The sequence below is a fragment of the Protopterus annectens genome, chromosome 5.part1 (assembly GCF_019279795.1).
Source record: "Protopterus annectens isolate FY-2018-M chromosome 5.part1, PAN1.0, whole genome shotgun sequence".
NCBI classification, from domain to species: domain Eukaryota; kingdom Metazoa; phylum Chordata; order Ceratodontiformes; family Protopteridae; genus Protopterus; species Protopterus annectens.
Genome location: NC_056736.1, coordinates 416,448,273 through 416,467,208, shown reverse-complemented (window position 1 = coordinate 416,467,208; position 18,936 = coordinate 416,448,273). Strand labels below are relative to the sequence as shown.

Sequence of the window (18,936 nt, the reverse complement as noted above, 5' to 3'; positions counted from 1 at the left end):
TGCTTCAACAAAGTATTAGTTTAAGGGTGTGCACACTTATGCAACCAGCTTATTGTATGTTTTTTTTTTTTTTTTTTTTTTTTTTATATTTTTCCCCTAAGAGATTTGTTTGTTTTCAATTGAATTGTACAGGTTATAGGTCACATTAAAGATGGGAAAATTTTTGAAATAATTTATTGTGGTCTCATTTTTTATATCACAAAAACCTGGCATTTTAACAGGGGTATGTGCACTTTTTATATCCACTGTAAGATTTAACAAACAAATGCCAAAAAATTACCAGATATTGTGTCCCTCACCACTTATGTTCCACCTCTTCCACAGTTACATTTCAGGCTTTAAGTAATGCTTCTACATTGTATCGAACTTCTCTGATAATTAATGTAATGAGTTCAGTACTCTGATGATACAGGTAGAAATGGTTTGTTTCTACATTATAAAGAGCATTGTGGAATTTGTAGAGCTACATAGCAGATCAAGGAAAGATGCTAGCTGAGGACTCTTGACCTTGCCAGAAATGGGAAGTGCATACCATTAAGAAGCTTAAAAGTAGAGAACATATCAACTCTGAGGGCCTCTGAGTGGTAGTAAGCCATTGTTTTATTTGGAAATTAATCTCAAGTTTATATGCCTTCATCAACATTGATGTTTATGGCAACTTATTGGTGAGTTTATCATAACAACAAGGAGATCCTGACTTCACTTGTTAAAAGGTAACACATTCTATGTCATGCTCTAAGCAATATTTGGACTTTTTTAATTTTTTCCTTATAAATATGCCCAATAAAGCACAGCTAAAGATCATAGTCATTTCCTAAACACTTCAATTCCTTAACTATTTGTTTGTACTTTGGGCAGTTATGGTCAAAACATGACAAAAGGAATGTGGAGAAAGTTACAGGCTCCGTATTTATTACTATACCCAAATGCTTACTCACTTTCCCATCACTCACTGTAAAGGAACATTTTAAGGTTGGCATATCATCTGATATCCAAGCTTGGCCATTAATCTTTTATCTAAACTACTTTTTTTGAAAGCCCTTATTAGCGCAGGTCTGTAAAAGCTGTTTGTATTCTTTTTCATAACACCTTGGGACAGTGTATAAAAGTATCTTCTTTCCCCTGCTTTCATCAGATTTCTAACAATTGTCTCATTCTGTACTTCACAAGTAGTCCTAGTTAGATCAAACCACTCATCCTCCTACATTAGCTATCATCTTCACTTATATGGTTTGATAGTTCATACCTGACACCAATTGCTAGCCATTAACTGTTAAGACCAATGCCTTGCTGTTTAGTATTGATGTTCATATGGCAAAGACCCAATAAAATCCATCAATGTATTGGAACTGGAGGCAAACCCACATTGAAAATATCAGGTTAGAGCAGTCTGTATCTTTCACTTGGTCTTTACTGAACTCCAGGAACAATCACAGCTGATTGTTGCTTATAAGCTTACCTCTGATACTACATTTGACATTGGATATGTGCTACCCATTCCCTGTGCAGCCAAATGTAGCAGACTCTAAATTCTGTTTGGCAAGACATTTTATCTCATTATCACCTGAACTATGTGAGCAACATGGTGTCCCATTGTTTTATGTCATTCGGTCACCAGTCTTGTTCCTCTCTTGGTACTATGATGACTCCTCTGGGCACACCTTTAATGCCTACATTACACAATTCTCACCTTTCAGTATTGTTCCTCTCTTGGTACTATGATGACTCCTCTGGGTACACCTTTAACGCCTACATTACACATTCTCACCTTTCAGTATTGTTCTTCTCTTTCTCCTTATCTACATTTGACCAGCTAATGAAGTATCTTTCGCTCCTCATAATTCTGCAAGTCAGGCTTATTCCGTTCCTCACCATGTATTACCAACACTCAGACAAATTACATTCTCTTATTTTAATTCTGAGTTATTAATTCCTGATTGAAAAAACAAAATGCAAATTTCACAGCACAGCTTGGTAGTAAATTTAAGCTTTTGCTGCATCTATGTATTGTTTCTTTATATCTATGTTAAGTAATTCTTTAGTTCATAAATGTTTTTACTTAAAAAAGCGTGTCTGAAAATATTCATTCTGGATCACTTCATTTAGTTCGTAAAATGAATAAATAGCCTGACTTTTACCAGAAAGGCTCATCCAGACTCTGCTACACTTTGCTGTGAAGGAAAGGTTAGTTTGCTGTTATTTTTTGTATTTCTGTATTGCCTTTCTATATTTTGAATACTGTAGTTTGTTTTCTTTATCTTGTGTTTTGCTTGCATTCTGTTCTAACAGCATATTAAAACTTCAAAAGAGACCACAGCTCTCTCTGTTCTGAGTCAGGCAGAATTTTTTCCCTCCCTCCCACACATTTAAGTTGTCTTGTTAAATACCACTGTCTTTCTAGTTGCCCGCCTCTTATGTTAATCTGACCATATATCTAATTTCTCTCTACTTTCACTGGCTTATGTGAGTAATCACAAAACCATCACTTTTGAAATCCCACCCCTTCAATTATTTAAATTTATTGGCCATCCTACAGTATTTCATAGCACCAAAATACAAAAGTAACCACCCTTTCAGTCCATCTTACTGTTTTAAAAATAGTAACTCTCCACTAAACCTTAACTTTTTAAACAGGTAAAACTCAAGTTACCTACTTTCATATCTAACTTCTCTAGTGCACACTGCAGAGTGCATTCTTTTCAATCTTACCTTTAAGCATCCCTGTTACTAGCACTTTCTCTAATACCTAAAAAGATCATCTCTACTTGACTCCAAGTAGACTTTTCTCTATCTGTTAAACCTAGCACTTGCTCCTATAGTACTTATTACCTTGATACGGCACTCTTATAGATAGCACCCCAAAAGGCAAACCCCATTTCTCGGTCACCCACGTCCCCGGAATCTCTTTTAAAGTTTTTTGTCTAGTCCTTCTAGCATGTCGAGGGATCAGTTGCTAGTGTCCTCTCCTGCTCAGCTGGTGAACCTGGGAATATTGAGGCAATGTTACAATTGCCTCATGTACACAGACAACCCTCTCCTCCTCCCACAAAACACAAATACATGCGAGAGATGCAACTATACGGCCAAACTGGAGGCTGAGCTCTCTCAACATAGGACTGGCAAGACCAGTCAGGAGGAGAAGGTTACCACACACACTATAGACCCAGTCTCACATAGTACCATCACAACCTCAAATCATACACATAAACACACAAAGACATACTCAAGGCTCTGATCAAAAATCTACCAAAACAGCAGAGGCCACCAAAGCAGACACCCAAACAACCACCACCTCAGAACACAACACCTGCAACACATAGACCTCACAGTCAGAGTGTCAAACAGTCACAGCCCTTAAGGCCAAACACAATGCCAGACACACTAGTCATTGGTGACTCCATAGTCAGACACACTGACGTCCGCTCACCAGACTGAGGAAGGAGAAGGTCACAGTAAGCTGCCTGTCGGGCGCTAGAATCCGCCACATAACGCAAGCACTCAGGTCTCTCAACAGCAGGTACAAATACGACTCAGTCATTGTCCACGCTGGTGTAAACGACCTGAGACGTACCTCCTTGGACTACATGAAAAGAGACATTGAGGAGCTCTCTGATTATGTAGCCCAGGCAGGTATGACCCTGACCTTGAGCAGTATCCTACCTTCACCAAGAATGATGCCACAATACAGAGATAAGATGATCAGCTTTAACAATTGGCTTAAACTCTGGTGTCATTCAAAGGGGATCCAATGTCTGTCTGCCTGGGATGACATGCTGGACAAGCCACGCTGCTCAAGGGACGGCTTGCACCTGTCACCCTGGGATTCCGGATGTTGGCAAAGGCTCTTGCCACCCCATAGTGCCTTTTTAGGCAAGGCTCAAATTCTAAACCTACCACCCTAGAACACAAAAAGGAAAAAACTAAGGGTAATGCTGCTCAATGCCAGAAGTCTAAATCTCAAAATGCACGCACTCGAGGCCCTTCTCAGTATGGAGAACATCGATGTCTGTGCAGTGACAGAAACCTGGTTCAAGGCTCCTGAGAGCACCCCAGCACTATCAGGTTTTACCTCTTATCATGCGTTCCGCCCCAAAATCCGGACAATACCAAGAAAGGAGGTGGGGTATCCATATTCATCAAAGACACCCACACCTCAAGACTGGTGGCAACGCACGATGCATCGGAGACCATCCAGGTGCAATTAACCATAGGCAAGACTGCTCTACAAATTGTAGCATGTTACAGGCCACCCTCACAAACTCAGGAACCTCACATGGCCTTCCTGAAAACACTAGAAGGGATAAATGTATCACCAAACACCATCATACTAGGTGACTTCAATTACCCTAATATAGACTGGGAACACTACTCAAGCCCGAACACCCTAGCCCAAAAGTTCCTGGAATTCATAAACTCAAATGCCATGGAACAACTAGTCACCATCCCCACAAGAGGAGAAAACATACTTGATCTCATCATCATGAACATGGGAGCACAATGTTCAACACCGAAGTATACCCCTCACTGGTGAGATCAGATCACAAACTAATCTCGCTGGAGGTCCTCATCCCACCCCCACCTGAAATAAAAAGACCACAGTAAAGAACTTCTAAAGCCGACTTCACACTTCTAAAGACTAGTGTGGTCTCCTTTAAGGCCCCGAGCGCAGAAAACAGTACTCAAGCCGCTGAATCACTTACAAATGCCTTCTACCAGCACCTGCAGGACTGCATGGATAAGGCAATCCCAAGCAAAACAAAGACTCTTTGTACCAAAGGCAAGTGTCCAGTCTGGTGGACCCCAGCCATAAACAAACTCTACAACAAAAGGAGGAAGCTACTACAAGATAGAGCAAAAACCTTAAAAGGTAAGACACCCTTGATCACTATAAGTAAAAAACTAAGAGCTCTCATAAAATCATCCAAAGCAAATTTTGAGAGAAAAATAGCTAAAGACTCAAAAGACAATCATAAGGCCTTCTTTAGCTATGTTAGAAACCTGGGAGGAAACTCCCAGATATGCTCAGAACTAGTTCAAAATGATGTGAAGATTACTGATCCTACAGACATTGCCAACATACTGGCTGACAGGTTCAGTGCAAACTTCTCCCCTCCCCAAAGGAGAGATATCTATACCAAGCGATTGCAGCCCCCAAACATCTCCAATGCCCAAGTGAGAACTGCTCTCCAAAGCAAAAACACAGCATCCATGGGACCTGATGGTGTCCCCGGCTGTGTGCTCCACGAACTCAACGAGGAATTAAACCCACAGCTAGGACAGCTGTTTAATCATAGTCTTACCTCTGGATACGCACCCAGGAGTGGCGCACTGCAACTGTGGTCCCACTTCACAAAGGCGGTGCCTCCACCGACCCTGGAAATTACCGCCCATTAGCTTGACAAGCCTTATCTGCAAAGCCATGGAGAGGATCATAATGGACCTCATAAATAAAGACATAGGGAATTTGCAGACTTTGGATCCATCCCAGTTTGGCTTTGTCAAAGGCAGATCATGCCTTCTAAACTTGGTTGACTTTTTCAAACAGTCACCAAAGCCATTGATGAGGGAAAGGCAGTCCATACAGCCTACCTCGATCTGGCGAAGGCCTTGATACAATACCCCACTCGGGTATCATTGAAAAACTCATCAGCTTAAATGTTAACCCATACATCACAAGATGGGTTGCAAACTGGCTGAGTGACAGAACCCACAGGGTCAGAGTTGCTGGCGCCATGTCAGACTCAAAGCCTGTCACAAGTGGTGTACCACAGGGCTCAGTCCTGGGCCCACTCTTGTTTGGCATCTACTTTTCCAAGTACAAGCAAACACAGGAGGGTTATGGCTGACAAAGTTTGCAGATGACTGCAAACTGGGTGCCATAGTAGAAAACACATCTGACACAGATATCCTTCAGAAGGGTCTCACAGAAACGGATAACTGGTGCCAGAGCCATGGCCTAAAGTTAAATGCCAAAATGCATAGTCATACCCTTCGAAAAACAAGGTTACCCCTAGCTACCAAATAGGTGGCAATCCACTGAGCACAGAAGAAGTTATCAGGGACCTGGGGACCCAGGTTGATAGTAGTCTGTCATTCGACACCCATGTAGCTAAAGTAGTTAGGAAGACCTTCTACATTGCCCACCTTATCATGAAGGGATTCTCATCTAGATCAAGGGAGGTCATAGTCTCCCTATACTCATCACTCATCAGACCAATGATTGAGTACAATGCCCCATTCGAATGTATCTGACCCGACACTTGCAGCAGCTGGAGAGGCCACAAAAGTTCCTCACCAAAAGGATAAAGGGTCTCAAATATCTGTCCTATGCTGCCCGACTGAAAGAACTCCAGCTCTATTCAGTCGCTTACCGCTTGCTCAGAGGTGACCTTTGCCTAACATACAAGGCCATGTCAAACCCAGATTTGATGAATATGCTTCACCTCAAAAATCTAGATCTGTCAGAGTCACAAGGGCGGAGACTTAAACCTCGACACGGCTATTAATAGGACGTGCTGGAGGGATAGATTCATCACCCAAAGACTCCCTATGCTGTGGAATAAAATCCCGGTATATGTGAGGCAGAGCACCTCGCTGGCCTTGTTCAAGATAAATCTTGACCAATGGATGGGAGATCGCAGATATACCCCAGGGATTACCTCAGTGTCACTGCTCAACAGAGGCACAGCAAAATAATGGGTATAGTTCCCCATACTAAAGGGGTGGCGTAAGCCACAAAACTATGGGCTAGGCTTGTAAATGCCCTCGGGCAGATAGCCTAGTATGAACCTATGAACCTATGAACCTATAAAGATGTTTGTAATGAAGTTGCCTTTCATATAAAAGACTGTATATTTGCTCAAGTCCAGCATGTTGTTTTGAAGCAATCTCAGCCTCATTTATTACATATCTCCCAAGATTATGGAATAATCTTCTCCTTACAATCTGAAGAAGTCGGTCATTAACTTCCTTCCGATACAATACTGATGACTATACAGGAAGTTAAAAATGTCAGCAATTGAGAATCTTGAAGGTCAGTAGGTGGAAAGCTTGAAAATCAAGCATATAAACATCTGAATCTTTGGATTAATTAGAATATCACTAGTGACTATGGCCTTACACCACTGGGTCAGTAACAGATGCACTAAGTTGTAGATCTGAACATCTTCAGTATAATGCTTTATAGTCTGATTATGACACTTGGGATCATAGTCACATATTTATCCAATAATACCAGATGTTTTACATTTTCACTGGTATACTTCTAAAATGAAATATCAACCTGAAGTATTCAAAATTAGAACACAGTTTTCACAGGACACTAAGTAACAAAGAACAGTCATGTTAGTGGATGACAGCTTTCTCACATTCCACACCACCTGTTAAAGTACACAAAAAAGACACAGGTGCAAACAGAGGAGAAAATGAAAATACCTGGATTTTTGTAAAACTCAAATGTTTTTCTCACCCCTGACCCCATAGGATGATGAATTTGAAATGGAAAAATTGTGTTCTCAAAACACTGTCAAAGCTCTGTTTTAGGAAAATTCCCACATCCATGGTAAAATATCTTACCTACATCTAACTGATATTTCTACCTTTTATGTAAGACCACCAAAGTAACTAGAGAAAATGTTTAAATCAAAAAGGTTAATGCATGGTGAAATGAAAAAAAGGAAAGTTAATAATTTCAAGTACCGAAATTAATGATATTTATAACAGATGTTGATGATCTACATTCATACTTAAGCACATATTGCCAATACTTGAAAAATCATTAAAGGAGAAATAAGTTGGTACCCACAGATTAAGGCTGTACATTATGTACATACCTGATGAAGGAGTAGTCATTGGCCACATGGAAAAGGGCAGCAGGATCACAATAGGTCTCATCATGTGGCAGAGGTTCTACAACACCAACAATGTCACGTCTGAAAAGAGAAACATTAGTCACATTGCATAAATAATATAAACAACGTCTACCACATACCAATGGATATATAACTATGAAATCAGAAGTAGTCTGTTTGAAAAATATGTATTAATATATATGTTTAGTGCTTATTAGAAGCTAAAAAGGTTAACACATTTCATTCTATTTTATGTACAGCTTAATTCTGTTTGGAATTAGAAGATGCTTTTTCAAACTGCAGTATGCTTTCTGAAATTGCAAGATGCACCCTGACCTAGTATTTGCTAGCACAGCAAAATTCATGTTATGCCTTTTGGAAATGTACTGAGAAGCAGGTGATTATCTGCTAGGTCAGGAAAATGAATGAATAATGAATAAATAGAACAATACTGTTTTCTATAATATGATTGAATATGAACAATCAGCCCTGTTCAGGTTATGAGAACATACACAGCTGCAGGAAAGAAGAGATACATCAGACAAAGACTGCTTGAAGAATCTGTACTTGCTTTGTGCTCAAATTAGCTATAGTACCTTGAATGGTAACATAACATAGTGGGAAGTTGTATCTAACCGGTGGTCATCAAGGCCACATTGCTTTTCTTAGGAAGTTTTTCATAAAATTGATAGTGCAAGCAGAAAATCATGGACAAGCAGCTGCTATGAAGTAATAATGTTAGAACCTGTGAACGTTAGAACGTCAGCTTGGTAGGCAATGTCTTGTTAGAAAATGTATAAAGATGGATTTACTTCCTGATTTTAATTAGACAAACTCTGTATTAGCACGTTTTTATCTCTTTGCTGCAAGATTAAAGTGCCTTAACCTGAACCTGCCATGTATTGGTCTTTTTGAAGTTTATTTTTCCTTTGACATAGTCTTAGCTGTCATTTACATCTGCTTGCTGGTATAGGCAATGACATTTGTAATAGTGTACTGTGCCTTCAGTCCAAAATAAGATTTACTCTTTTAGTCTCCTCACCATAGTTCCACATGTATCTGCACAGGGAGACTTCCTGTCACGTGTACAGTCATAGCCAATAGTTTTGCAGTGCTATACTTGAGGCATATCACATCTCTTTGTCGAATGGCTGTTCTGCTGAACCATAACATTCTTATCACAATTAAATTAAAATAAAAAAAAAAATACTTATGACATTTTTCACTTTTAAATAAGAAGTAAAAAGCATATTTTTAAACTGATGACGTAAATGGAAATTACATTCTTGTTTGCATATTTTGGGTCTGTATATGTGTAATGCCCTGTACAAACTACATAATATATATTTAGCAGTCAATTTAGGCTAAACAGAGAACAATGGCCTCTTCTGAGGTGGTAGTGCCTAGAAAGGACATTATTCTTCAGCATAGCTCATTCCAGAGGAATTGTGTTTACTGGACCCTGAAAATACATACAACAAAAAGAATATTGACTTTCAACTATGTCTAAACCAGCAGGCTGTAAACAGTTTCACCTTTAAGTAGCTGTTCCTCTGTCAAGTGACACAGATTTAGAACTGTTTAGAGCATTCAGAAAAGAGAAATAATGTCTAAATTCAAATAGTGACACAACTTCAACTTTATAGCAGGTTTATAGAAATCTAAAAAAAAGTTGGAATATAGTCATTTGTTAATTTAATTGCATTTATTTAAACTGTATTTGCCATAATATTGCTACACACTCAAGTGGGCTAGCCTGCACTGCAATTTGAATTGTATTTATTGCTGTTTTAGCTGCTTTTCTGTAAAAAAAAAAAAAAAATTCTAAGCTTGTTTCCTGCCTTTCCTGCAACTAGTCTAGTCCAGGTACATATTTGCTGTATCCAGGACTGTTGGTAAGCTTCTGAGCCCCCTAAGCCCTTCTGTGTTGGAGAGAAGCCTAATAGCTTATCAGTGGGAGTGGTAAGCACTAGGTAACCTATCTACCACAGGAGGAGTGGTTTCTGGCCCAGAAATTATGGTTTATTGTCCGTTTGGGAAGCTTTTCCATCTCTTTTAACCTTCTGATTTAAAAGCCTGTGTTTTTGCTTGTTTCCTGCCTTTCCTCTAACTAGTCTAGTCCAGGTACAGATTTGCTGTATCCAGGACTCTTTGTAAGCTTCTGAGCCCCCAAGCCTTTCCATGTTGGAGGGTAGCCTTCTAGCTTATCATTCAGTGGGAGTGGTAAGTATTAGCTAGCCTATCTACCATAAGAGGAGTGGTTCCTGGCCCAGAAATTGTAGCTATTGGCAGTTTGGGCAGTTTTTTCCATCTCTTTTAACTTTCTGATTTAAAAGCCACACTTGCGCTTGTTTCCCACCTTTCCTGTAACTAGCCTAGTCCAGATACAGAGTTGCTGTATCCAGGACTGTTGGTAAGCTTCTGAGCCTTGCAAGCCTTTCTGCGTTGGAGGAAAGCCTTCTAGCTTATCAGTGGGAGTGGTAAGCAATAGGTAGCCTGTCTACCACAAGAGGAGTGGTTCTTGGCCCAGAAATTGTAGTTTATTGACCATTTGGAGAGTCTGTCCATCTCTTTCAACTTTCTGGTTTAAAAGACTACATCTGCACTTGTTTCCCATCTTTCCTGTAACTAACCTACTGAGAAGCACTAGAAAGCCTTAAACTGATACAAGCCTTCTAGCTTAGAAGAGAGACTTTGGAGTGATTAAGTTTCAGTTTTCTGTACTGTCTTGCTGTACTTAACTGTTTTCTGCCTAAACGCCAATTTTCCAGCATTTATTGTGATTCAAAAGCTTGTTTTTTTCACATATTGTACTTACTTGACTGCCTGCTCTTTTAAAAAGTTGTTTTTTGTTTAAATAATTTGTTTAACAGTTGTAGGCTACACACTAAAGTGTGATAGCCTTTTCTGATCGTTTGTTGTTGTTTAAAGCTGTTTTAAGTGTTTTAAGAGTATTTTTTACTGTTTTTGCCTTATCTTTTCAAAAAAACAAAAAAAAATGTCCTTGTTTCCCAGCCTTTCTAAGCTGGTATAGTCCTGTTTTCAGGCTAGTGCTGAATTCAGGGCTGTGTTACAAGTTTCTGAGCTGCCAATAGCTTACTTGGATAGAAGGAAGTTTCTCTGTACACCTGTGAGAGAGGGAAGCTTTGAGCAGCCTATCAGTCCCTGGAGGAGTGGTTCCAGCCCAGAAGTTAGTAGTTTATTGGCCATTTTGGGCTAATTTCTATCTCTTTCATTTCCCTGGCATAAAAACCGTGTTTGCATGACTTTGTGCCAGTTAGCTAGCTTTAAATTATTCCCGGCTCCACTAAGTCTCCTCTTTAGTTTTTCCCTTGAAGCTAGTCTAACTCCCAACCTAAGGACTCAGAAAGTATCCTACAGCCCAGCACTTGCTCAGACCTAATAGCAAGCACTAATATGCCCTGACACTTAATTGCCCAGCAGGGCAAGGCTCTTTATTCATCCCTCACCAACCAAGCAACTAAGCAGCTCACCCTACTATTCAGGCATAACCAAAGAACAATTTCAGGTGTACTCTCCAGTCCAGCTGGTGAATCTGGGTAACCTGAGGCAATGTTACAACTGCCTCATGTACACAGACAACCCTCTCCTCCTACCACAAAACACTAACATATGTGAGAGATGCAATTATTCAGCCAAACTGGAGGCTAAGCTGTCTCCACCCAAGACTGGAACAGACAGTCAAGAGGAGAAGGTTAACACATGCACCACACCTCCAGCCACACACAGACCTACCAAACCAGCACTGGCAAAAAATACACATAAATATTTATTTATTTTACAATTGTTTACCGGGGGTGTCTGACTGAGCCGAAAAGGCCCTTTTTCAGCAGAGGCCCACGGAGAAATGCTCCACATAGAAAAATTACAGATACATTTAGTTATTTAGACATGATCAGTAAACACACAAATTGCAAAATACATGTTTTTACAGTGGTATGCAGCACATCAACAGTTACAGTGGAGAGAACAAACAAAAAAATATTATTTTAAAAATAAACATAATAGATTTGTGCTATACAGCTGAAATTTGAAACATAGGTAGAATACATACATAGTACACAGGTACAGTACATACAATACACAAAATCATACTCGGAGGCTCTAAATAAAAACCTGCAAAAGCATCAGAGACCTCCCAAGCAGACACCCAAACAACCTGCACCTCCCGTCACGAACCAGACAACACATAAAACACAAAAATCAGTGTGCCGCACAATCACAGCCCTTAAGGCAAAATAAAATACCTAACACACTAGCAATAGGTGACTCTATAGTCAGACACACTGATGTCCCACTCACTAAGCTGGACAAGCAGAAGGTTACTGTTAGCTGCCTGTTGGGAGCCAGAATCTGCCACATAGCACAAGCACTCAGGTCACTCCAGAACAAGTACAAATATGACTCTGTCATTGTTCATGTTGGTGTGAATGACCTGAGACGTACTTCCCTGGACTACATGAAAAGAGACATGGAAGAGCTCTCTGACCATGTAGCCCAGGCTGGTATGACCCTGACCCTGAGTAGCATCCTGCCCTCACCAAGAATGATACCTTAGTATAAAGAAAAAATGATCAATTTCAACAATTGGCTAAGCTTTTGGTGTCATTCAAAGGGGATCCAGTGTCTGTCAGCCTGGGATGACATGCTCGACAAGCCGCATTGCTTCGCAAGAAATGGCTTGAACCTGTCACCTCTAGGCTTTTGAATATTGGCCAAGGCTCTTGCTGTCCCCATAGTGCCTTTTTAGGCAAGGCTCAAAAGTCAAACCCACCTCCATAAACAGCACAATTAACAAAAAACTGAGGGTTATGCTACTCAATGCCAGGAGTTTAAATCTCAAAATGCACACACTCAAATAACTCCTCAGTATGGAGAACGTTGACATCTGTGCGGTAACTGAAACCTAGTTCACAGCTCCAGAGAGCACCCCAGCACTACTGGGGTACAACTTATACCACACGTTTCAGCCACAGAACATGGACCGAAACACAGAAGAAGGGGGTGTATCCATATTCATCAGGGATACCTACACCTCCAGGTTAGTGGTGCAGCATGATATCTCTGTGATCTTCCATGTGCAGCTAACATCGGGCAAATCTGCAATGCAAATTGTGGCCTGCTACAGATCACCTTCCATGACCCAGGACCACCACTCCACCTTTCTGGAGACACTGGAAAACATGAAGGTCCTACTGAACACCCTGATATTGGGTGATTTCAATTATCCTACCATTAACTGGGAAAACTACTCAAGTACAAACTCCCAGGCCCAGCGCTTCCTGGAATTCATCAACTCAAATGCCCTGGATCATCTGGTAAACTCCCCTACCAGAGGTGAAAACATATTGGACATGGTCATCACAAACATGGGCAACAGGTGTTCCACACCAGAGGTCAACCCATCACTGGTTAGATCAGACCATAAACTAATCACTCTGGATGTCCACAGCCCACCACCACCCCCAACTAAGGAAACCACAGTAAAAACCTTTTCTAAAGCAAACTTCACCTTACTTAAGACAGAGGGCAGTAAGTTTCACAGCCCCCACACTAAAGGATAATGCTGCCCAAGATGCAGAAACCTTTACAAATGCACTCTATGAGCACCTACAAGGATGCATGGATCATGCCATCCCTAGCAAAACCAAGACTCACTCCTCTAAGAGAAGGAAACCAGTCTGGTGGACCCCTGCCATAAACAGGCTATACAATAGAATGAGGAAACTAGTTCAGAAAAAAAGCAAATCCCAAGAAGGAAAGACATCCCTGATCAGTATCAGTAAGAAACTAAGGTCCCTCATAAAATCATCCAAGGCTAATTTTGAAAGAAAAATAGCCAAGGATTCAAAAGATAACCAAAAAGCCTTCTTTAGCTATGTTAAGAATCTAAGTGGCAACTCGCAGATATGCACTGAACTAGTACAAAATAGCACAAAATATATTGAACCTACTGATATTGCCAACATCCTGATAGATAGATTCAGTGCAAACTTCACCCCTCTCTCACCCCCAAAAGGCAATACCGGAAAAGTGCAGTGTCCTAGAAATCAAAGACGCACACGTGCAAATACCCTTTCAAAAGCCAGGCTGCGTCTTGCAGAAACTACCGAATGAACTAACCCCCCACTTAAACACGCTGTTCAACCTCAGCCACTTCACAGGCTATGTGCCCATAGAATGGCACACAGCAATGGTTATTCCACTCCACAAAGGAGAGGCCACAACTGACCCTGGTAACTATCGCCCCATAAGCCTGACTAGCCTGTTCTGCAAGGCTATGGAGCACATTATCATGGAATTCATTAACAAAGACATTGGAGACCTCCAAACACTTGACCTGACCCAGTTTGGCTTTGTTAAAGACAGATCATGCCTACTAAATGTGGTTGACTTCTTTGAGACAGTCACCAAGGCCATAGATGTGGGAAAGGTTGTTCACACAGCCTACCTTGACCTCACCAAGGCTTTTGACACCATTCCCCACTCGAGTATTACAGAAAATATCCCCAGCCTGAACATAAAACCCTACATCACGAGATGGGTTGCCAATTGGCTTACAGACATAAGTCACACAGTAAGAATAGCGGGCTCCAGGTCCGACTCTAAACCAGTCACAAGTGGTGTCCTGCAAGGCTCAGTCCTGGGACCTCTATTGTTTGGCATATACTTCTCAGAAGTACAGGCAAACACAGGAGGTCTATGGCTAACCAAGTTCGCCGATGACTGCAAACTGGGAGCCATAACTGACTCTCCGGCTGACACAGACATCCTCCAAAAGGGCCTTACTGAGATGGACACTTGGTGTCAAAGTCATGGCATCAAGCTAAATGTCAAAAATGCATAGTCATCCCATTTGGGAAAAACAAAACATCCATGAATTACCACACAGGTGGCAGCCCCCATAATACAGAAGCGGTAATAAGAGATATGGGGACCCAGGCAGATAATAATCTCTCCTTTGACAATCATATTGCCAAAGTAGTTAGGAAATCCTTCTATGTGGCCCATCTAATTACTAAAGGGTTCACATCTAGAAATAAAGAGGTTATAGTACCCCTCTACTCATCACTCATCAGACCCATCATAGAGTACAATGTGCCATTTGGGATGTTCCTCACAAGACGCTTCCAATAGCTAGAGAGACCAAAAAAGTACCTCACTAAGAGGATTATTGGCCTCAAACATATGTCCTATGCAGCCCAACTGAAAAAACTCCGGCTGTACTCAGTGGCATATCGCTTACTCAGAGGTGATCTCCGCCTGACTTACAAAGCCATGTCCAACTCAGAATTGATGGACATGCTCCACCTAAAGAAATCCAAGTCACTGCAAGCCATGGGCTCTAGTGAGCTAAACCTCACCACAATAATAAATAGAACATGCTGGAGGGATATATTCCTGTCACAGAGACTTCGCATGCTTTGGAACAATAATTCCAAACTACATTAGGCAGAGCCCCTCACTAACACTCTTCAACAGAAGCCTTGACAAGTGAATGGGTAACAGAAAATACACACTAGGATCACTTCATTGGCTCTGCTTGACAGAGGATCAGTTAATTAATAAATGGAGCGGTGAAAGCCAACATACTCTGGCTAGGCTTATAAATGCTCTTGGGCAGATAGCCTAGTACCTACCTATGAACCTATGAACCTATGATAAGGAAACTGAGGAAGTAAAATGGTAGAAGAGGTACAGTAAAAGGGGGTGTCAGGTGACGTCTAACCAGGATGGAGTAGAAGGTAACAACTGAATAGCTGTGGCTAATTCAAAGAGGGTACAACTCCATTTCAGAAGTTTCATCTCTGAGCAAACTTAAATAAATACACCTCAAAATTTCCTGCTTTATTTGTAGTTATAAAGGGCTAGGATATCATATGATATCTCTTCCTCCAATTACTACCTCTGCACAGGGGGTAATATATGCTTCTGACTGAGCAGATGCAAAAAAATACCACCTACAGAATTTTTTTCAGCATTTTTGCAAAAAGTAACAAGTAAAAGTAGAAACTCTCTACATTCTAGTAACCACAAAGGTGGTTCACTGCTCAGTGTTTAGTATAGTTTTACCACAAACTAAAAGACTCATAGAGGTTAACTAGGAGTTTTACCAATATGACATAAGTCATATACCTGATCACCAGACCATCTATCCTGATAGTCTTTAGAGAAAGACAGTGTAGATGCCCATCTTACTGTAATTGAAAGTAAAGCCCAGATCTTACCAGCCCAAAATGTAAAGCCAGCATTTTTTCAGTTTTGGCCTTTTCAATGTTCATTTCCAAAAACACAAATAATTATTCCTAGTATCCCTAATATGATATGTAAATTGTGCTCACACAATCAATAAGTCATTCTTATTTATTTATCATTTGTTTACCGGGAATGTCCTTCTTGGAAAATTCCAATTTTTAGCAGAGGCCCAGTAAAAAACACTCTAGATGCATGTCTTTGTAATGTGGGAGGAAAACCACACAAATTCAGGGAGGGCATGCAGACTCTGCACAGAAGGCACCCCAGCTGAGAATCAACCAGGAAAACCTCTTGCTGTGAGGTGACAACACAAACCACTGTACCACTGTGCAGTCTAAGAAATAATAAAGAATAAATGTTTATTGAAATGCTACCCCTCGATAAACTGTAGTGTGCTGAAAAATAGATTTAAGACTTTTAACCTATCCTTATATCCTAGGTGATGTACTCTGACTACATGACTTCCACAATTTAGATTCTAATTTTTAAATGAATTAGAATTACAAGCAAACACTGATCTACAGTATTCAATATAATGTCTTGTCAATGACATGTAACAGGATTAGTACTTTTTCTTTCCTACTGCCAATTGTTAGAAGGATATGTTGTATTATGCCATAACAACATTTTACTACACAAATAACATGGGCATTGAACTTAACTGATCACCAGTAATACCTATGTGTCTTATCACCATTTATTCTACAACTAGTTTTTGACTATGGAAAACAGATATTTCTTGTTGCCTGATCCAAAATGAATATCCTCACATCTGCTGGTATTAAAAGTACAATATAGTATTATACCAACTGTATAGTTGTCTGCATTAAAAACACAAAGTTAATATTACACTATTTGTATACTCTATCCAATAGGTTGTGTAAAATGTCTTATTGCATTACATTTCTTCCTATCATTCCAGTTTGGCATCATATACACATACATTCTCATTAATCCAGATACTATCATTTGAGGAAAAAGGAGAAATAAATAGACGAGAAAGAAATGGCCCCAGAACTGATCCCTGAAGGGAGCCAACATTAATTAATTTTTAATTCATTATTTAGTTAAATAAAATTTAATTACATTTTTGATTAATTATTTAATCTGACAACCAGTTCCTAACTCTAACCTTACATTATTTATCACATAACCACTGCTCAACCTAAGCAATAGCGTATTTGTTAATACCAATTGAACTCATAACTTGAAGCATCTTGCATTCAGATAAGGAGTCAAATGTTTTTTGGATAAGTACAAGTAGATATCATACATCAGAAGTTCCTTGTCAAAGGACTCAGACACTGTGCTATAGAATTTCAACACATTATTTAAATAGGAGTGGCCAGAAATAAATTCACTTTGATAAATATTGATTGATTGCCTGGGAGAGGCAAAAAATAATTTTCAAAACTTTTCCCCACAAGGTTTGCAACACTTATTAGCTAGTAGTCAGTGATCTCACCCATTTTACCTCCCTTCAGAAAAGGAACAATAACATAGTCCATCCATTTTTGAGGAGCATGTCAAGAAATGATGTTCAGTTAAAATAAAAATGTTACATATGACACTACAGACTTCGTACTTCCACAAAAGAACTAGTCATTAAGCCATCAGGACTTAGTAACAACATTTGGTTTTATACCTGTAAAGCATTTGATAACTTCCCAAATAATATTTGGACATTTCTCTATATCCCTCAAATCGTCATAGTAGAAATGTGGTCAGGCAGAAGATGGACACATCAAAGGATATGTGTGCAGTCAAGTCTGGGTATGTGATTGCACAATTATCAATATGCGAATGTATGTTCCCATACTTGATTTATGGTATTGCCAAAGATGTTTAAAGAAGGGTTTGCTATCTTTGGTGTGATCCACCAGTCTTGAGATGCCCTACTACACAAATATGCTGTCCAGTGAAAGACAAAGGTGTATCCAGTAGTTCTCATTTTTAAATAACTATTAAATTACAGATTACGAGTCCAGGAGATGGGTAGGGCTGAGTAGTAGTTTTAGTTGGTGAAGCAAACATTTGTTAAAGGACATTAGCAATGCATTACATTTAATTTATGAAGAACAATTGTTGTGACATACATATATCAGCAAAATATATAAATTATTTTTTCATGACAGAATTAAACAGAGCTGAAGTCATGTATATTGTGAATCTCCTGGCTTTTAAATAACAGTGACCATCTTTCCTTTGTGGATATTAACACACTGCAACAGTCTCAGAATCTTGTGTTGTTACACTGTGGACCCATAAGTTTAAATTTATCTATCAATTGCGGGCCAGGTTAGTCCCAGGGGGTTAGAGACCTCTTTTCAGGAAAGACCTGAGGTGGTATGCATACTGTTAGGGAACATTTGGAAAGGGCTTCGGGGAACTTCCCCCTACTGTTTGTAATTGGTGCAACTGAATCTTTAAATCCACTTGAGGTACTGCCAAGTCAAGCAACGGGGGCCTCAGTTTAACATTTCACCTGAAGAAGGGCACACTCAGGAGTGCAGTGCCGCATAATACTTTGCTTATTGGCCAAGTTTCATCACACAAAACTTTATAGGGAATTATTTTTCATCAAGACTGGCCTCTAATTATCTGATTTATGGAGCCAATGGTATAATTATGTTTATACTGCTTATTCAATATTGTAGTCTCACTGCTGAGACTTGACTACCGTGTATCACAGAAATGTTACTGTTCAAATTACAGACTACTGATTCTTCACATATCCCACATTCTCAGTTACTGGCATTCCTAACTGGGATGTAATTACCTTCAACAAGAAGGCTAAGTACTGAGGAAC

The 18,936-nt window shown here is 39.9% G+C and overlaps 1 protein-coding gene across 1 annotated transcript in view; it reads right to left on the bottom strand.

Annotated features, from left to right (window-relative positions):
- The window catches only part of LOC122803178 (angiotensin-converting enzyme 2-like), a 476,585-nt gene that overhangs the window by 195,508 nt on the left and 262,141 nt on the right, over window positions 1-18,936 (bottom strand). Inside the window, exon 11 of the mRNA XM_044072792.1 lies at window positions 7,833-7,931. Within this exon, the coding sequence (XP_043928727.1) occupies window positions 7,833-7,931 (99 nt within the window). The remainder of the gene's footprint in view (window positions 1-7,832; window positions 7,932-18,936) is intronic.